Genomic DNA, 19,804 nt, shown 5'->3' on the forward strand with positions numbered 1-19,804 from the left:
ATAATCACTATGGTAATTTAAAATGTGGACAGAGAAGAACTACTTGCATAAGCCTATAATTACATTGAGGCTGACAGGTGACATCATTGTTTAACAGACTATTTAAGAATGAATAGCCCTCCATGTGTAAAGCGACAAGCCACCAAGGAACACGATTTATTGATGCTTTTACTAACTCTGGTTTAGTGTCCATGATGTGCTGCAGATCACTGGCCCTACGCCACTAAGTTAGCAAACGTTCTAGCAAAAGGGTTAACATATGTAATAATGGGGATATCTTCAGTACCATGGACAGGAGCTGCAACATATAGGAGTGATAATTCTGATATCAAAATATGGAATATTTAAATGATTAGACTGCAGGGGATACTAGTTTACTACACTACTGTAAGATGCTGCAATTGCCACTTTTTAGTGAAGTTCTGCAGCCACCATTTTTAACAAGAAATTACTTACTGTACGGCAGACGGTATGTTTAATCTATTGAAGAAGGCTGTACTAAATGTTCTGCAGTAAAAGAAAATTGTACGCTTCCCAGAACATGCACTATTTGGAAAAACAGACTAATGTTACATATAACGGCCCTCGTTCCTCAAGTATAGTGTTCAAAAGTGCTGGCGGCTTCCTGGACTCAGCGGCACCTAGAGAGGGATGTAGAGCTACGAGTGAATATGCTAAATGCCTATATATAGCATACTGTCCAATGAGTGGCACGCAGAATTCTATCACAAACGATAATACAGTCCAAGTTCAGGGCAGGCAGAGTACTTTCATAGGTCAAAATCACAGGAAATCAGAATTGGTGCACTCAGAATGAAGAGCAAAACGGGCACAATAACGAGGCTATTGCAAAAGGCTATTTATACACAAATAACGGGAAGTGTTTGTCTAAAGCCCCCCGAGAGACCAGCCGCCAGTCACAGGGCATTGCTCATGAGAGGGAACATGGCGGAAGCTGTATTCAAATACAATATTTTCTCCATTTGAAGCACGGATAGAGCATCTCTTGGCATACAAATAATTCAATGAATGAACCCAGTGAGCCAAGAGAACTAGTTTGCATACGAATGCCCAGCCATCCCCTGGCAGTTTCATTAAGATCCCACTCAGCTGGCAATCTCTACACTCACATGCTTGTTAGAAAGACATCTGCGCCATTTATTTTTGCTTCAATCACTGGACATACGCTAATCAAACCCAAACATGGCTGAAATTTCCAAATAATATTGTTTTGAAAGATAGGAAAACACGGTGTATAACAGCAGTATTTATTGTGTTTGTCGGTCAATGTAAGCACCTGCGTATAAACTGGAGCATTCACTCGCTAATAAATAACTGAGCCACATATTTATTTCATTGTCCTGACTACTCATCATTAAAAAGTACACATATGATAGATTCATTGGATTCACGTCAGTCTGTTCAGCAAGCTAGTGAGCCAGCGGCACTGCGTAAGAACCCAAACACAGTAACTGTTAAGACATTCAAGACCACAATCCCAGGGTCTGTAAGGCTAAAGATTTTTATGACAAAATCAATTCTTTTTTTTGTTGTTGTTTATGTACTTCGGAGCGCTATACACACGCTGGTGTGTTTGATACAAATACCGTATGATTTATTTCTGCACTCAGAAAAGTTATTTGCCATCACTAATGGCAAAGTAAAGACACTTAACAATTGTCACAAACTTGAGGATGAGAATCTGTTAGATAAGTGGAGGCCTGGGAGGAAACGTGGCCCTGGCGCTTAAAGCCACCTTCTGCACACTAGGTGACTGGCAGTAATGGTAAGTGTGCACCACTGTTGGCTTGCCAAAGAGCCAGTCCGTGCCTCATAGGAGCTAACACACTGCAATTACAGCCATAGTCCCGCTGAACAATGGGCTGGTTACAGGGGAGGTCTTTGCTCTCTCCACCCGGCCTTCTTATGCTATAGATGTTGTGCCAGTCCAGCAAACCTCCCTAGACATTCCCTGCCGGGATATGACATCATATCTTGGTGCGCCTTGTCTTAAATGCAAACATGGTAACCACTGGGTAGGGGGAGGCTGGTTCAGCTCCCAAAGTAAATACACGACTGGTCTCGTGTTAGCTTTATGCCTATCCCATGCATTGGATATTTAAGTTCTCTCACTAAATTAGCCTCTACCACCTCTGATGAGAGGCTGCTCCACTTATTTATCACACTCTTGGTAAAGTAAAACTTCCTTACAATATACAGCCAGGTGATGCAAAAATAAATAATAATTATTGATGCATGGAATTTGACCTTTCTGGTTCAGCCCTAGTCTGCCCTTTTCACCAGTATACTCTCTTCTCTCATATCTGAATTACGTCACTTTATAATCCACATCCGCCACTTTACTATGCCCTTTTTTTCACCCATTCACCGCTTTGCCAGAGAAGTAACAGCTCCGGTAAGCGGAATACTCATACTAAAAGCACAAAGAACACGGGCGATTTATTAGGTAACGACCTCTCCTGTATCGGTGCTCGTGCGCACCCTAGCGGATGTCCCAGTCACTGCACATCCCGACTTCGCTTCCTGGTTGAACCCGTTGCCATAGTGACCGCATTGCACCTGAGCCCTGCGCCTGCGTGTTCGCCGAGAAACAACAACGAACCGGCGGAAACCGGGAGCCCGTGAGACCGAGAGAACGCGTCTGCGTATTGGGAACGTGACAGCCAACGCTCTAGAAGCTGGTTATTTCCTAGGACCGGTGCGAACTACAATAAACCGGGAGATCTCCCATCATGCATCGCTTTATTGTGACCAGTCGCCCAGGGAGATAAGGAGAAAGGCAGGCTGGACAGGGCCAGGCCAGCAGACGCGCTGATCCCGGGGGCAAGAGGGCATGACACCGATACCCAGGGACCTGTACAACCCATGTAAGCCAAGGCAGGGTGCATGTCAGTAATGCGCATCTCTTAATACACGTGTGTGTGTGTACAGCAATGATAGAAACCTACATGCATACATACATAAACTGGATATTAGGTAGACATATAAATTTGATAATAAATTAACTGCTAGACACATAGATATACATATACAGATACACTGGATGTTATATATACAATACAGTGGATGTTAGCAATACATAGATATACATGTACAGATACATTGGATGTTAGACACTTAGATATACATATACAGATACATAGGATGTTAGATATATGTATAGATTGAATGTGAGACACATATTACATTACATATATCTATATAGCACCAGTAGATTATATAGCACTGTTACAATCAGTGGTATGTTAACACAATAACAAACTGGAACAAAAGGAGAAGAGGGTCCTGCTCTTGCAAGCTTACGATCTACATATACATTGGATGTAAGATATATGTATACATTGAATGTAAGATATATATATATGTATACATTGGATGTTAGATACATAGAAATGCATATACAGGTACATTGGTTGTTAGATGGATATATTGTATGTATATGTTATATGCTAGCTGTGTGATCTGTTACATGTAGTCATGGAGCCGCTCTTGTATGCATTTGCCTTGAAAATAGTTTAATGTCTCTCAGCATACACTATATACCCCTGCAGTTTTCACATACAGTGAATTTATTGACTTTCACACATGCTGGGGCATTCATAAATGTGTAGATTTGGGGTTTTGGAATCATAGTGACTCCAATGTATGCATTTTAGCTCCTAAATTCAGCAGGAAATGAAATCCACTGCATTAAATTGTAATAAAAATACCAACAATGTATATTATTATATAGTAATATTCAGTGAAATCGTTTGCATTGGCTTAAAAACAAAACCCAGAAATAGACCAACTCAGTTGGCTGTGGCAATAAGTGGCAAGGTCTACAGAAGCAGAGGTGCAAGGGGTTCGTTCTTCATTGAGGATTGAAGATTCTTACGATATTATGTTACATATTCAATAACTTTATTATAGCCAAATAATGCATAGTTTAACATGTCCCACAATCCATATAGTATAGGTCTAGAAAACTCTTGGAGACAGTTTGCTGTGGCACCCATTTACTTGACTATATGGATTTTACTTTCCTTTAAAGGAACAGTTACAAGAAATGTCTTTTTTATTATGATGATGTAAAGAATTTGACATGGTTAACCATTTGTATAGTGGCATTGAAACGTTGAGCTTTAGAATTGACCAGTCCGATACTGGTTTATACTTGAAGTGAAGTCCTTGGTGTGACTGTTTCTAAAAGTATTGTTTTTTTGTAAAAGAACCAGATATCTAAACCTTTCTATCCAAATAGATTTATTCAGCGGTAATATTGCTGTTGTATCCGTTATAAATATTAATAAAGATAAGTAAGGATAATGTTATGGAATTGGAAACCAATACAATAATGAGACAATAGCTGGATAGAAGAACGCATCCAGTTCTGGAACTACATAGGGTATTAGGGGTTGTACAGTGAAAATAAAATCCATTCAGAGGGCTTTCATTGTAGACTTAACAAAGTGTATATTATCCATACTGGAAAACATTTAGAAAGCTCATGAATAATTACTTCCTCTTAGATTTTAGAGATTTGAGTGTAGGTATCAAAGAGTCTCCTCCAAACAGCCAGGCTGACCCTTACTTATTGGAACAATGTTGACCTTTCCTTGCTGAGGATGAAGAAGGCATTACTGGTGGATGGTGCATCATGGTGCAAACCAGGGACAGGGTTTGATGGACCTGTCAATCATATGGTGACTGTTCGGCTGTTATTTGATGCTGAGTAGCCCATCGCATAGTATGAAAAGCTTCATAGATCATATGTGACATTTCTAGGCATTACAATGAAAAAGTGGTTTGTCTTTCACTCTCCTTATGTCATTAAAATTGAGAGAAGTTGGGCAGCCCTGTCCATTTTGGAAACTGATAGTCCTTACAGCCTTTACAACGATGCATATCGAGGTCTGTACCTTCCGATGCCGTCCAGGGGTGTGTGTGTGTGTGTGTGTGTGTGTGTACTTTGCGTATCGTTAGTAAACGTGTAGTTCAGTACAGTGTATCACGTGCCGCGTGTATTTTGCTCCCAGCTTGGTTGTAGAGTGGTTTATATTTGGGTATATAAAGTTTTATTGTTGTTGTTGTTGTTGTTGTTGTGTGGTCCACTGCAATGTAAACATGGGTTTGGCTGTCTCCACGTGTCCTCGGAGAGGGATCGGAGCCCGTGTACCGGCGTCACCTACTCCCCGCTGCACAGGAATCTAGCCTTTCTTCTCCGTTATTCCCGAGCGCCTCGTTGATATTTTTAGAGCCGGTTCTCGGCAGGGTCTGCTTTTCAGCTCTGCATTTGGTCGGGTTCTGCGGGGAGGAGCAGTGTCCTGTTCCCATCTCCTCCTACCCTCGTCATCACTGAGCAGGGCATCGCCTTGAAATGAACGATCCGTGCAGCCCCCCGAGAGATGAAGGGCGTTTTCCTCCTCTGATCAGAAGGGACCTGGAGTCATCACGGTAACACAGGGTGGGGACACTGGACGTCCATCGCCAGCAGAAAGCCCGTGTTCATCCCGAGGATGTCCCCTCTGCGCATCGTCTTCCCGGAGCTGACCCTTTAACACGTGGTGCTGAAATCCCAGAGATCGAGTTATCGGCAGCTAGAGATCCCGGTAAAGTAAAACAACTGCTTGCCTTTTGCAATCTCACAACACCTAGATCCGACACCCCCATAATAGCCATTAACCCGTTACAGGATGACAGCTATTGGAGGCTAAAGAACAGGTATCCGCATTGCAGATGTATAGGAATGTGTCTGATGTCCAGATTGCATCTCCTCATCTCTCATCCGCATCTGCTTTGCTGCTGTGGTGGCAGGGGTGCTGTCTATGGTACTTAATGGCATGTCTCCATTATGTAGGGAGTTGTGATGCTCCATGGAAGCATTTCCAGCTGCGCAGAACCCTAGGCAGAATTACTGCATGCCGATTATGGGTATGTGTTTATGATCTGAGCCATATGGAGTTCTTAGGCACTTTGGGGTCTGTACAACAGGTGAGTTTAAACACTCTTTAGTTAAGTCTGCCTTTCCAAGACTCTGTTTTGAAACTCAGTTCATTCTGATGCCCTGATTGTCTATAATTAATATCATGGGGAGATTACTATAATAAGTAACATGCGTAGAAGCATAAGCGTAGCTTTAGATGCTGAAAGTGTAGGAGACTATGATTCCTGCAGCAATTAATAATTCATGATTTCTTGGAGCATACAAAGAGAGCAGTGATTTAGCCATGGTCATTATCATCTACCCTGCACTCTCTTGGGATTATCCAATGACATCAGCCGTATCCCATTACTTCTGATAATGTATCCTTTCTGTTGTCTATCAGTTTCTCCAGAATTTCACCCTTTCTCCAGGATCCACATTAGATCTGCTTTTTCACTTAAAAGCATTTATTTGAAAGAATAAAAATGTTTTAGATCCAAGTAAAGTCTACAGAACTCTAAATTGAAAAACTTTAGTTTTTTATCTGATTTGGTCCTTCCCTTTGTTAAGTGACAGAGAAAATTAAGACTCAGAGGGCTAAATGTATGCTATCATATTGGATAATTAATGCTGGCATACTCCCATTACCCATCTCCATAGATACACTTGGATGGCTGGGGGGTTAGTGGTCAACAAAATAGGGTTATGTATAAAACTTATTAAAAAAAAAAAAAAAAAAAAAAAAAAAAAGCTTCCATACTGCAGTTGTGTCGGTGTATAAAGTGTATAGCAGCAATATGTATCATAAAGATAAAATGTTACACATCCTCTGTATGCATTTATTTTGTTTTTAGGCCCAAAGCACTGGTGCATTTAACCTTCACAGTGTCTGTATGGCATCCAGACTAGGTGTGTATATGAAAGCTAACATTATGCTGCAAGCCTAAATTTAGACATTGTGTCGGCTGTGCCCTTTATATATAACCTCCAATAGACCACAAATCGCTGAAAAGTCAAAAGAAAGGGACATTCAACACCCATTCTGTAGTGCATAGCTTAATGTGTGGCATAAAATGCTATGTATCAACAGACATTGTGGATGAGCTTGGTAATTTTTGAAAGTTTTGTGAGTTTAACGCTTCAGGTATGTAAGAGCCTATGTACTTAAAAGTGATACTGATAAAAAGTTTACCACCGGAGCGGTCTTCAGGAATATTCTGTTGGTTACGTCTATATCATAACATTTATAAACAGGTCGTATTGTTCCCAATATAGCCAGGATAGGCTAGATAGGCTAGATCTTTACCTTCAGGGAATAAGTGTGATCATCAGCATACATGAGGTCAGGCCGTATAATTTGCACACTAAGTATAAGACAAATTACAGATGCTGACTACCATTTCCCATACCAGCGTCAGTGCTGCTTGTGCCTGTGATTATCTTTTGGCTGAAAAAGGGCAGCCTTTAATCATGGAGAATATGTGTTTTGCCCTTTACTCTCATTGTTCTTGATACCGTCTCTGTGTCTATATGGTATCTGCAGGTTGAAATAAAAATCTGTTCATTAGGGAGTAAAGTGCCCTCTATACTCACAAGAGACAATCCCCTATTAATACATAAGTGACCATGACTCATCTTCATAGTTATCTGTGCACGGTGCGGGCGGATGTGCGCTTCTTCAGCCCTCAAATGTTACAGTTCTAGTCTTTTTTTAAATATGCACCAGTTGTAGAGCCTTTCCCACTAAGAATAAGAAGGCTAATTAAGCTGGGTTTTTTACTGCATGTTTGATTCACGAAGCAATACTTAATGAAGAAGAAAGAGAGTTGACTATTAATATGCAGAGCGTACCGTCATCAAACGTAAAAGTATACAAATTGGGGAGTTGCCTTTCCCTCGGTTTGCAGGTGAGCTGTGGTTTCAAGTCGGTAAATGAATTACGCATGATGAAGAGCCATCCTGGCCAGAGTATAATGCGTAGTTAAATCTGTCAGGTGACTGTCAAGACTTGCTGGCTACAACTCGTTTAATAGATACCACTTCTCACTTTGATTTAGTTACATGCAGTTCTCACATTTCTAAAGTTTAGGGTTGTGATAAGTGAGACCAGAACTAAGATCACCCAGAAAACACCCTCACAATCCATAAGCATTACATACCCAAAGATCCACTACCGATTGGCTACAGAACATAATCCCCATTAATATATTTCATTTATATGGCATTAAACAGATTCCATCAGTAACCAAATTTGAGTTCTTGTATTTGGCATTAGGACCTTTCAGCGATACTTTTTATACTTGTGTTGTTAGTTGTTACATTGTTAACAATCGAATATTCAGCTTCTGCTCAATTACTAACGCAGAATGGAGGGAACATTTTATATACATATACATTTTTGTGTTCCCAATATGTTTTCGTAAGAAACCTTTATTGTTAGGAATAATTAGCAATGGCCCCTAAAAGTTTTACTGGTGGCGCCTATGTTTTTGTTCTTTTCCTTTTGATATCGATCTTCCATGAATGCATCCCTTTATGGCTTCTTTAAAAACAAATCTGTCTTGTAAACTTATAGATTTTTGCTGCTGTACACAATGGATGTACAATATAAAGTGAAACCTAAGAATATGTCAGTGGAAGCAGCAATATACTGAAAGCCTCTGAATACAATATTCCAGTCTCTTAACACCAACAGTCCCTCTAGAAGATATATAATATACATATTCTATTATATATATATATATATATATATATATATATATATATATATATATATATATATATATATATATATATATTCATATAGATACTGATGTGGAAATAACTCTAATTGTGTTGTTGCACTTTGACAATACACAATACAGTAAAATACTGTATAGTATGCTAAATAAGTATTAGTAGATCTGTCATTGTATTCTTTCCTCCTATGAATTTTTGTCCCATGACAATTAAATGCTCCCAGCAAAAAATATAAATAAGGCAAAGTTTTACACAGTAAAATATGTGAGAGGTTTGGATATCCAGCAGTGTCTAAAAATGATATTTTAATGTTGTATTGATGTACATGTTCCTAGGGAGTGACCTCCTTATCACCAGTATTACCATTGTTTTGCACACAGTGGCTGTGTTTTCACTGGTATATGTGATCATCTCTTACTGGGAGGATGCACCACTGCCGTGCACACATGTATCATCACAGGGCTGTGGGAGTCTTTAATGGGTTAAACACGTTTAGCATTATAAGAGTAGTCCTTTAGTGTAGATAAGAGCTCATTTTGACTGTAAATGCATTTTTCATAAGCTCAGAAAGTTACATTATTGCGCATTGAATTCCAGTTTGCAGCTCCGGTTTATTGCCTGGATAATATTACACCGCTGTGTCACCACAATGTCTACTCCTCAAAATGCATTTGCTGAGGACGGAGAAACACATTTTGGCAAACAATCACCCGGCATGTCTTAAAATATTGTGTTCCGCATTACAGTAAAATACGTAGTTACCAGAACAGTTACCAGAGCCAGACTGCTGTTTGTTTCAACATGAGATATATATATATATATATATATATATATATATATATATATATTTGTGTATAACAGATGAGATTTCATGTGTCTTCTTGATAATGATGGCTGTGATATACAATCCCAACACAAAAGCACATTAATAATGTGGCTGCATGTTTCCTCACTTGCTATGATCTCAGTAGCGCTTCTATTTCTGTGACCTCGGAGGGAGCATTATGGAGGGGAGGGGGCCGTCCTTTAATGTCTCATAAGTCGTTTTCTAAAAAAAAAAAAAAAGTATCCGGGAATAGTAAGATATTAATGTGCCATTGGGATTCGGAGAGCTCCGGGGTCGCCTTTCGTTCTTTAATTAGGTATTTGGTTTCTGATGTCACGTATGGAGCTCTCTTTGCACAGTTTCTTTTGTTAGGGTTCTAGATGAAGAACACTGTTTTTGCTAGAATTTAACAGTAGTTAATATATAAAAACGAGTTTATTGTTTCCATAAAAAACGAAACACCATGTGTGCCGATGGTGAAGCGTATTAATATCGTGGCCTGGTTCTGTAACGTTCATCTTAATGCCAACTGCGTTATATTACCCATACCTTGTTACAGAATGCAATGTACTGCGTGGTGTATGGGACAATGGCTGCTGTTATTAAAGTCATATTCCAACATATTGACTGCGGAATGCCTTATTGCAATTTGTATGTAGAACCTTTCGAGTTGACCTATTTATTTAACTCCCGTTTTGATTTTATTGACAGTGTAGTCGAAACCTGGATTTCTATGGCAATACTTTCCCCTTATTGTCTTCGCAAACATTGAGTGAAAACCACCATGGCCACCACTAACCTAGAGATGCAGCTGCACAGCGCCCAGAAGAACCTTCTCTTTTTACAGCAGGAACATGCCAACACACTCAAAGGCCTGCACACTGAGATCCGACGACTACAACAGCATTGTACAGGTCAGAGGCACAACTTTTTATATATATATATATATATACTATAACGTATTACGTGTACTCGTAATGTTAAAATATTTCCTCGCCAAGTCAGTTCTCCATGGGTCTCCAACATTGAAGATTTTCAATATTTTTCCACCCCAAGTACGTACCAAGCTTCAGAGTAATTCCGAAGGATCGACACGTGTAAAAAGGTGCATTTGTAGGGGGGATTGTGAATGGAGGATTGAATTTCAAAACCAAATATAGGTATTAGTTGAAGAATCATGTTCAGCAAAGAGAATAGGATCTAGTATAGGCCAGCGTTCAGTATGAGCCATCACTTTACCAGTATTAACTTTTTTTTTCCTCTCGCAGATCTGACATATGAGCTGATGCTAAAAAGTTCTGACCCAACAGGTAAGACAAGGAAAATACGCACTTTACGCATAATGCAAACTGAATGGTTTCACAGACAACTGTATCTGCTTATCGTGAGCGCTCCATACTGGGACTGTTATGAAAATAGGTTGGTCTTTGTACATCAAATTGCATCTTTAAATGGAGTGTTTATAATTATTTTAAACGTTTCCCAGCTGCTGATAAAATTCTTGGCCATACTACCAGCTGACCATTACCAGTTACATAGGCAAGTTTTGGGGACACCACAATCCAATATCTGATAATGCACTTAAATTACTGGTTTGTCCTGAGCACATAACGTTACACAGAATACACCCGTGTCTGTATGACCGCTTTGCTTTTGCTAAACAAAAGATTAAGTGGAGAAGTAGAAACTGTCAAATGTAAAATGCTATGCAGTGTCCAAGATAATGTATTTAAATCTCTTAAATGTTTGCAGCTCCACGCAGCGTACTTTTTACTAGTGTAATCTTGGTTCATATACTGAAAAGCACAAGAAAGTCTTTCTCCGTCTAGGTAGACAAAGCCTGTTCCGTGCTTTTTGAAGGTGGGGGAACAAAGACATGATGGATAGTGTGCCAGCATACCACTGACTGTCCTTCTTAATTAGACACACTGCTGTCTTTATACTAAAAGTAATTTATTATGTTACCTGCATTCCTTGAACTCTTTGATAGAGCCCATTCAGATTGTTGAGCAATATGTCACACAGGCCAAGGTGCCCTTTTTCTTGGATCTAAATTCAAAGCATAAGTTGTCCTCCATAATGGAGAGTGCCTTGGCTGACGAGTTCTCCTAATCTGTGTTACCCTACATGTTTAATTACCCGTAGTGATTCTTAAAGCCACCCAGCTAGGAGTTAATACACTTACAATGAATTGCAAGTGAGCTGAGATAAATGAAACATTGCATCTCAGCAACATAGCTGTGCATTATGAAGGGCAAATGCATTTGCATAATGCGTAGTCAAATATGTGGGGTGCATCATGCATTGTACATGGCCAACTTGGCCCTATCTCAAAAAAGGTTGGTCTTTCACGACCAACTGCAAATCACCTACAATCCTCAGGTAACTGAATAAAGCTCTATGTCCTTTTCACAGATATTTAATTTTAGTATAATGCATATAGGTTGAAGGTGGATTATTTTATGAATACTGCCTTGTTGCCTTAATTACATATTACCACCAATGGGAACACAAATGGTAGCAGTACATGTAGCTACAGCATCCTTTTCTGGATGCAGCCCACTGTCCAACACCTGGGGACATTTTCAAGAAGTTCATGTACTAGTAATAGTGCTTTACTGAGGTGGATCTGGTCCCCCTCGTATTTAAGAAGCAAAGATAATCAAATAATGTCTAATTTCTGTATAATAACTTCATTGATCGTGTAGCAATTCTAATATTGTAATCTGGTAAAATAAGGCTTTGGAACATCTCTAGCTTTTACTAGAGTGTCACTAATTCAGAAGTGTGCTTTGTATAGATATACTTATAAGTGGTAGATCTGCTATTCCAAATAAGCAACATTGTGGCATACTCCACACTTTAAAAGCAAAACCAGAATCCCTTTAGCAAATAAGAGCCATTTGGAGCAATGGAAGATTGACTGCAATGCGTACATATACATCCTAGACACATTGAATAAGAGGACGAGTAATGGTCTACTAGCTGCAGAGCATATGCAAAGCGCTGCATCTACACTTGTCCTCTGCACATTTTCGTCATTGATTTTACAGGCTGAGCATAAAACTTGCATGTAGTCCTGTTCCTGTGTTTATTGACGGACTCTGAGCTGACAAACTGATCTCGCATAAATACCAAAATTGAACATGAGGAGAAAAATGACCTTCTCGTATTGATTTTGAAGCTATTAGAGCACTCAGGCACACATGGTTCTTTCATTGTGTGATGTGAAAATATTACATTTAATATGCAGAAAAGGGAATGAGGTTATGTTTTATATTTTACATTTTATTGTTCATGTTTTTATTTTTAATTAGCTCAAATATTTGTATGCTGCTAGAGTGATACTATTATATTAGTTTGTGAGAATACATGTGAAATATAACATATTCTTCGAATCTGCAGCATTTGAGTCACAAACCTGAAAGATGAGGGTTAGGGGAACATATGCATCTTGTCTTCTAGTAGGTTAAGATGATCATCTCCAAGTCTCCTTTATATTACTACCTTCTGCATACCTTTCTTCCATAATCTAATTCTGGCTTCTTGGCAGATAAGTACAGAAATTGTTAGGGACTGCGGTTTTTTTGGTACCACAATCCCAGCGTTTCCTCCCCTGATGTCCCCCTTTTTGAACAGCTCAGAACATTGTTATGAGTGTATGATAGTGTCCTACAGCCCTAAACTTACATAAACGTGCATGTAATTAAACCCCATACAAATTTATATTATAATACATCAAAAAGTGTGCGTGTGTATATATAAAATATATATCTATCTATATAAGTATATAATATATACACAGACAAACACACACGTATATGTGTAAAAAGCTTTCAGAGCTGTGATTCACAGTTGGTAGTTGGATATTATTAGTGATAAATGTTATCCTTTTACTGGAATATACCATGTACCATACAACTCCGAACAGCTAAGACTACCACATTTTATCTCACTTTTAGGAAGTGGTATCTCTAGAAGTGATGAACTGAGGATGAAGTGCGAACATCTGGAAGCTCAGCTGAAAAATAAAGAAACCGAGAACGATGAATTGTTGAAGGAGTTGGAGCAGAAAACCGCAATGATTATGGTGCTTGAAAATACAATCAAAGAAAGGGAAAAGAAATATCTGGAGGAACTGAAAGTTAAAAGCCATAAGCTCAACATGCTTTCCAGTGAACTGGAGCAGAGAGCCAGCACCATTGCATATCTGACATCACAGCTCCATGCCACTAAGAAAAAGCTGCTAACTTCAAGTGGGACACCGGAGGTGGCTCCACCGGGGAGTCCAGTGATGTCTAATTACAAGCCATCTCCTCCCAAAGATAAGCTGCCTGATACCCCAAGGAGAAGAATGAAAAAGAGTCTCTCCACCCCCCTCAACGCTGACTTTGCTGAGGTTTACAGGCTTGGGGCAGACGGCAGAAAGATAGTGCTTCGTGAGCCTGTGGACGCCATGCCTGACCCAACGCCATTTTTATTGGCCAGACAGTCTGTGGATGCACAGATTATCAAAGAGAGACCCCTGGTGATTCCGCCCATACGCTCTGACTCCAGCAGCCCAGCCAAAGAGAAGAAACAGAAGGCTCACATTGGTGTAGCTCATCGCATTCCTCACGCAACTGCAGTCCAAAGTCAGCATGTACCTCGGCCAGAGGTAGAAACACTTGCAGTGGATCAGGTTAATGGAAGCAAAGTAGTTAGGAAGCACTCAGGAACGGACAGAACTATTTAAACATAAAAAAGCCCCACCACGCTGAAACTTTGAAATATCTTGCTTATACACCGTGTGACCAGATAGGTTATTAATGCAAATCTTAGATTTTGGTTTTATATTTACTGTTACTCTTTTTTAGTGTTAGGAGGATATGCTAACCTCTGGCACTCAATGGCTTAGATTCCCCTGCATGCCAAATATAAACAGATTATCTGCTGCTCAATTAATAAGTGATGTCATAGAAACCAAAATGACTCAAATACTAGGCTGTGGTGTTATAAGCCTGTATTCTGCTTGCTACCAGCCTTCTTTCTGAAAACCGTATGCTGACAGAAGCACAGGCCTGCAGCATTACCCCATCTAATGTAATAGCACTCAAGGCAGACAGCAGTAATTAGAATCTGGCAGGTTGAAACACTGTGTGTGTGCTTTTCAACACTTACATATGTACCGCTAAAGAACTAATTTCCACACTATATGTAAACAAAGCCTTTTCTTCTGGCAGCACATTAAATAATGCTAATGTATGTATTTGTGTCTGATGGACTGTATGAGATGACTATACTCTCACCGAGTTACTACTTATTATGGTAGTGAGTTTGCAGAATGTACCACGGAGGTGACTGTGAGATTCGGTGCAGGGTTTTTAAGATAAATACATAAATGTTTGTTAAAGGTTATTAGAAGTTCTAAGGTAAAACAATATATGCGACTATGTATACCATTCAGGTGATTTTGTTCCAGTTTAGGGTCTTAGAGAAGATACCACTTAACATAGAAACATGGAATTTGACGGCAGATCTATTTTTCCTTTAGTAAAGGATTCAATCACCTATCGGTCTATGGTCTGCTCCCATAGTGAGGATAGGTTTATTCCATGCATGTTTAAATTCCCTCATTGTGCCTCCACAACTTCTGCTGGGAGACTTTTCAATTCATCTGCTACTCAGTTGGTAAAGTAGCATTTTCTTACATCTGAACCTCTGACCTTCTAGTTTTACAGACATACCCCCTTTCCAGAAGGTCAATCATCATTTTTTTAGCCCCCTGCAAACACATGGGGGTACTCAACTCCCTGGTATGCAGTTGCCACTTTTCCTGCCCCCAGGATATGAGATTGCTGGGAATGTTTCTGGCCTGCCAAAGTCCATTCACCCTGTACTCATCATCAGCCAGCTCCAGCACCACCATGCTTGAGCATTCCAGGGAACCTAGCGGGACCCCCCCACCCCAACCATGCATGGAAAATGCTCCCACTGAGTTCAATGGGAGTCGTTTCCTGCCAAAACATGTCCACAGATGGCATTGGGAAAGCTTTATTCTATATTATTTTTTTGGTATACTTGCTGAAACTTCCCCTTTAACATCAGAGAAACAAATCATGCTTGTTAGGTCATCACTAGCATCCAGAAAGCTGTAAAGATCATGAACATAATATACACACAGATTGTTGTGCAGCAGAAGGAATGTTGACAGTTTAATATTTTATTTAGCTCTTCGGCTGTTATATTTTAAAATATATAAACATTAAGCAAGTATATATATGTATATATATATATATATATGAATTATATTGCACGGGTCTCACATGTTTTAACAGTGTTAGCGCAGCACTTTAGTCGGAATTCAGAGTGAGGCAGACACCCTGCAGCACCCAGTGGGAACTGTGCTTCTTAGTAGATAGATCAGCTTCAAATACCAAACCAACTCCCATGGCGTTCCTCCTCATGGATGTGGTATAAACGGGGGTCTTGAATGTGTTCTGTAATAAGCAACAATCTAGTCTGTTATTCATGCTTTCTTTTTCTTTTTTGCAGAAAATTCACATTTAGAATTTTTTAGTTATGGTGACTTTCTAAAAGGCAATGCAGCCCTTGATTCCCTTAATTAACTTGTTTACTTTAAACTCAACGCACCAGCTACCAAGGATCCTGTCAAATAGAAACACCAACCCCTGCCTAGTTCATATTTGTGTTAACCAACGATCAATTTTTATTCATGGACTTTCTGTTATATTGCCAGCAGATTTATTAATCCCAGGAGGGTATGTAGTTCATAATAAACCATAATTTAGGAACAGGTTTACTGAACGGTAAATATTAGACATAATTACCTTTGGTGAATACGCACTGAAGCACATTTAAAAACATGGGCTACTTATCTTTATGGCCACTAGCATGGCAGATCGAGTACAAGGAAAACTACACAGCTACATGAGTCACAACCAGTATATGTTAATGGGTTTAAGTGCAGCCAGTTCTTAAGAACAATTATTTCCTTACCTGTAGCTTGAGACGATGAGCTTCTATTGGGATGACCTTCAATACAGGTAACTCCACCACAAGTACTTTGGGTTGGCTTTTAATTAAACACGAGTTCTCAATATCCCAATCCGCTCCTTCCAGGTACAGGCCAGAAATAAAGCATCCTACAGGGGGCAACAAGGCAAGCCTGGAATCAGCTGGGTAATACGATGCCTTAATATTGCTATGTTATTGTATCATATACTATGCAGATGTCATTGCTACAGAAATAGTATAACAACATTTTATATAAATTGGGATGAAGATGCATGTTTCCCTGGGTTGGCCAATAAATTAGGCCTAAGACGTCTTGCTGGAGGCTTTCACTTGGGGTGGTCCTAATAGGCCCCCCACTATTACCATCACTAAATCAGCAGGTTTATATGCTGTAACAACAAAAAATGGCAAATTTGCATTTAACTATTTCACAAGCATGATTACCTGGAGGGACTAAAGGTCTTCAGCGTCTGCTATATAGCTGTTGGTACAGATCTGTACAGTGTGCCAAGCAGCTTCACAGACCCCCACTGCACTATACCACCAGCAGGGGTGACAGGGTTAGGGGTCCCCATTGGGCCGCACTATGACCAAAGATGGCCCTGACAATGTCTACTGGATTTTTACAAATTAATATGGATGATCAAGTTCACTGTACAGTATATATACAATGAAGTAAAACAGATAATGGAAAAGGAACCATGCTAGTTTAGTGTGACTGTCAGAGAAAGCATTGACAAGCATTACTTCAAGTTAATGGATCCTCCAACAAATGCAACTAACCTTGTCCAGGCCTTTCAGTTACTTCATCAGCTGCCCTAAATGTGGTTACTTGGGTGTACAGTGTGGAGCGGTCAAGGGGCCAACCATTCTTCCTGCAGGTGGCTTGTACAAGAGCAGTCAGGTAGGACTCCGGGATATGAAGCCCCGACAGCCACATGACATTTGGCTCTCCGTCTTTCACCTAAAAAAAAAAACCTCATAAAGCCTCTTTCATCTCATTCCCACTATTCTGAACACATAATGCAGTATAGGCATATTACCCATGATGTATACTGATTAAACCGCCTCCTGAAGTGGATCATCCAATTTCCCAAAGACTTGAGTGTATCGGGGGCCAGTCTCCGCCATATGTTTGGAATCTGTCCGTTGAACAGTGCTCTGGCCACTTCATCCAATTCATTGCTCATCCCAACTTCACCAGCCAATGCCTGTGCACATTAGAACACGACACTTAACTGCGTGTAACTTATTAAGGGTTAAATGACACTGTCTTTTAATATATAGTAAATGACAATGCGACGATTGGACGATGGCCAAAAATTATCATTGCTAATTAACTTTGCAGGTATATTGACATTATAAATGTTCGTTTTTCACGCAAAGCCTGTAATTGTAAAATTTTACTATGTGACAAACTATCGCATTTACAGTCTTCTAGCAAAATGTAGTCCAACCTTTTTCGATAATACGGGGTAGAATTTAAAGACTCATATAGGTCCCGCTGCTCAAATATGTGTACTAAGGCTGCACCGTGCTGTGCTGTGCTTTGAACCAAGTACTAATATTCTCAAATAGGAACATCAAGAGCAGATCGATAATTCTGATCCTTTATGCGGCAATACTGGGAAAATTGCATTGAAAACAGTTATCATAAATACATTTAATATCAATACCCAGAGTATTCTTAATCAGTGTAACTGTTCTGGAGGAATTTAGTTTAAAATTAAGGGTGTATTGCACCACAGAAATGCTGAGATCTCTAGTAAATTGTGACCTCCACATTAATTAGATTCCTCCTCCTTCCTAAAACTTTCTATGGGATGCGAGATCCAGCAACCACCAAAGAGAGAAGTAACAAAACTTCAGAATGGTGAGTTTCTAATATACACAAGTGTACTACTCACCCTCTGCAGTTCAGCCAGAGATCTAGACATGCGGATGATGAGCTTGTTAAATCTTTCCAGTTCCTGTAGTAGCACCACCGTGGTCGGTGAGATGTCTAAACCAAAATTCTTTCTGATTTGGTCTATATCGAATATTTGGGGTAACTTGTTCTCTATGTCCTTAGCCACCTGCCCGATGTACTCATCTCGACTGATACCGGTCCCAGACTCGCCTGAACAGATAGCAGGAATATAATGTCATAAGATACTCTAGACTTTTTCATCTAGGAGTTGCATTGACAAACATAAAGAAGCCACATAGTCTACCATTAAAGATTTGATCAGCGGCATCTACACATATACTGTTGTCACCATTTCTAGTCCGTGAAGCTGAATAGTAGTCTGCGTTTTCACAGCCGTTTTACCGCTATTCAGTCTTATACCTTTCCCGTCTCAGATACCTGTTTGAGGCTGGAGCTCCAGAAGATGGGACCACATATCTCGAGCTGCCTGCGTATAGTATCCAATCTCAGCATTTGAGTGAAGACCAAAAACTTCAGGAGTGTTTGCGAGTGGAAGGGATTCTATTGTCTCTGTAATACAGTAATATAATATTTGGTTGTGCAATATGACGGCAGATAAGAACCATTCAGCGCTTCTAATCTGGCCATTTTTCCTGATGTAAGACTCAGACCCGAATCAGCCCTTGGTCTTGATTTGGATCCAAGATTTATCCCTAACCCATGCATGTTTTACTTTGGTTTTAAACATTTTTCCAGCATTTCTCCAGCATTTCTCCTCTGAAATAAACCTCTATCCTGTACTTTGGGGTACGCAGCATGCTAATTAACATGCATACTGTAGCATAGATGAAGATGGGACACATTATTGCAAATCTTGGCAAATAACTTATCCTAAAGAATATGATGTTTCTTTACCAACAAAATCATCCTTTGTAGTCCCATTTGGAATTTTATAATCAACTTCCTCGTTTTTATAGAAATGAAACAGTTGAAATGTGTCAAATATAAAGTCGCCCAGATATTCATCCATGTAGGTGGTAAGAATACGCCGATCAAAGCTGTCAATGGCACGTCCTCCATACATAACCTGCAAGGATACACAACACAGCCGGTAATAAATCAAATAAAATGTAATATTCATCTGAACTCTGTGATCATAAAACCTTGTGGATCTCTACATTATGCTCTACGAATATGTTGACCCAATAAGTTATCACAGATGTTTAAAGAATTGGGACCAACATGGCAAAACCTGTTAGTAAAAAAGGCATCATTGATGTATGGTAGAGAGTTACCCCCGATCTCCATTGGTACCACACCTGCAGGTAGGCTTCCATTCACCCAAAAGCTATGAAAGCTGTTCTTGCTTTACAACTTTTTTCCGGAA

General features: G+C 39.7%; 2 protein-coding genes across 5 annotated transcripts in view; one reads left to right on the forward strand and one right to left on the reverse strand.

The window, feature by feature from the left end:
* Nucleotides 1–2,610: 2,610 nt before the first annotated feature.
* On the forward strand, nucleotides 2,611–14,735 carry CCDC92 (coiled-coil domain containing 92). 4 transcript variants are annotated; one of them, XM_053472035.1, is made up of 4 exons: nucleotides 2,611–2,888; nucleotides 10,203–10,405; nucleotides 10,760–10,801; nucleotides 13,454–14,735. In XM_053472035.1, exons 2-4 carry the CDS (start codon nucleotides 10,276–10,278, stop codon nucleotides 14,224–14,226), a joined length of 945 nt encoding a protein of 314 aa, XP_053328010.1. In that variant the 5' UTR covers nucleotides 2,611–2,888; nucleotides 10,203–10,275; the 3' UTR covers nucleotides 14,227–14,735. The 4 variants fall into 4 exon arrangements, with proteins under 4 accessions (XP_053328010.1, XP_053328032.1, XP_053328018.1 ...); XM_053472057.1 differs by having other exon boundaries at nucleotides 10,208–10,405; XM_053472043.1 differs by lacking the exon at nucleotides 2,611–2,888 and adding an exon at nucleotides 5,476–5,612.
* A 962-nt stretch (nucleotides 14,736–15,697) lies between these two features.
* The window catches only part of DNAH10 (dynein axonemal heavy chain 10), a 49,336-nt gene continuing 45,229 nt past the window's right edge, over nucleotides 15,698–19,804 (reverse strand). Inside the window, exons 73-79 of the mRNA XM_053471889.1 lie at nucleotides 19,333–19,504; nucleotides 18,856–18,987; nucleotides 18,416–18,627; nucleotides 17,552–17,719; nucleotides 17,292–17,472; nucleotides 16,491–16,636; nucleotides 15,698–15,970 (exon numbers count right to left, since the gene is read on the reverse strand). Coding sequence (XP_053327864.1) covers nucleotides 15,824–15,970; nucleotides 16,491–16,636; nucleotides 17,292–17,472; nucleotides 17,552–17,719; nucleotides 18,416–18,627; nucleotides 18,856–18,987; nucleotides 19,333–19,504 — 1,158 coding nt within the window. The 3' untranslated portion in view covers nucleotides 15,698–15,823. The remainder of the gene's footprint in view (nucleotides 15,971–16,490; nucleotides 16,637–17,291; nucleotides 17,473–17,551; nucleotides 17,720–18,415; nucleotides 18,628–18,855; nucleotides 18,988–19,332; nucleotides 19,505–19,804) is intronic.

This window comes from Spea bombifrons, chromosome 1 (genome assembly GCF_027358695.1).
Source record: "Spea bombifrons isolate aSpeBom1 chromosome 1, aSpeBom1.2.pri, whole genome shotgun sequence".
In the NCBI taxonomy this organism is placed as follows: Eukaryota; Metazoa; Chordata; class Amphibia; order Anura; family Pelobatidae; genus Spea; species Spea bombifrons.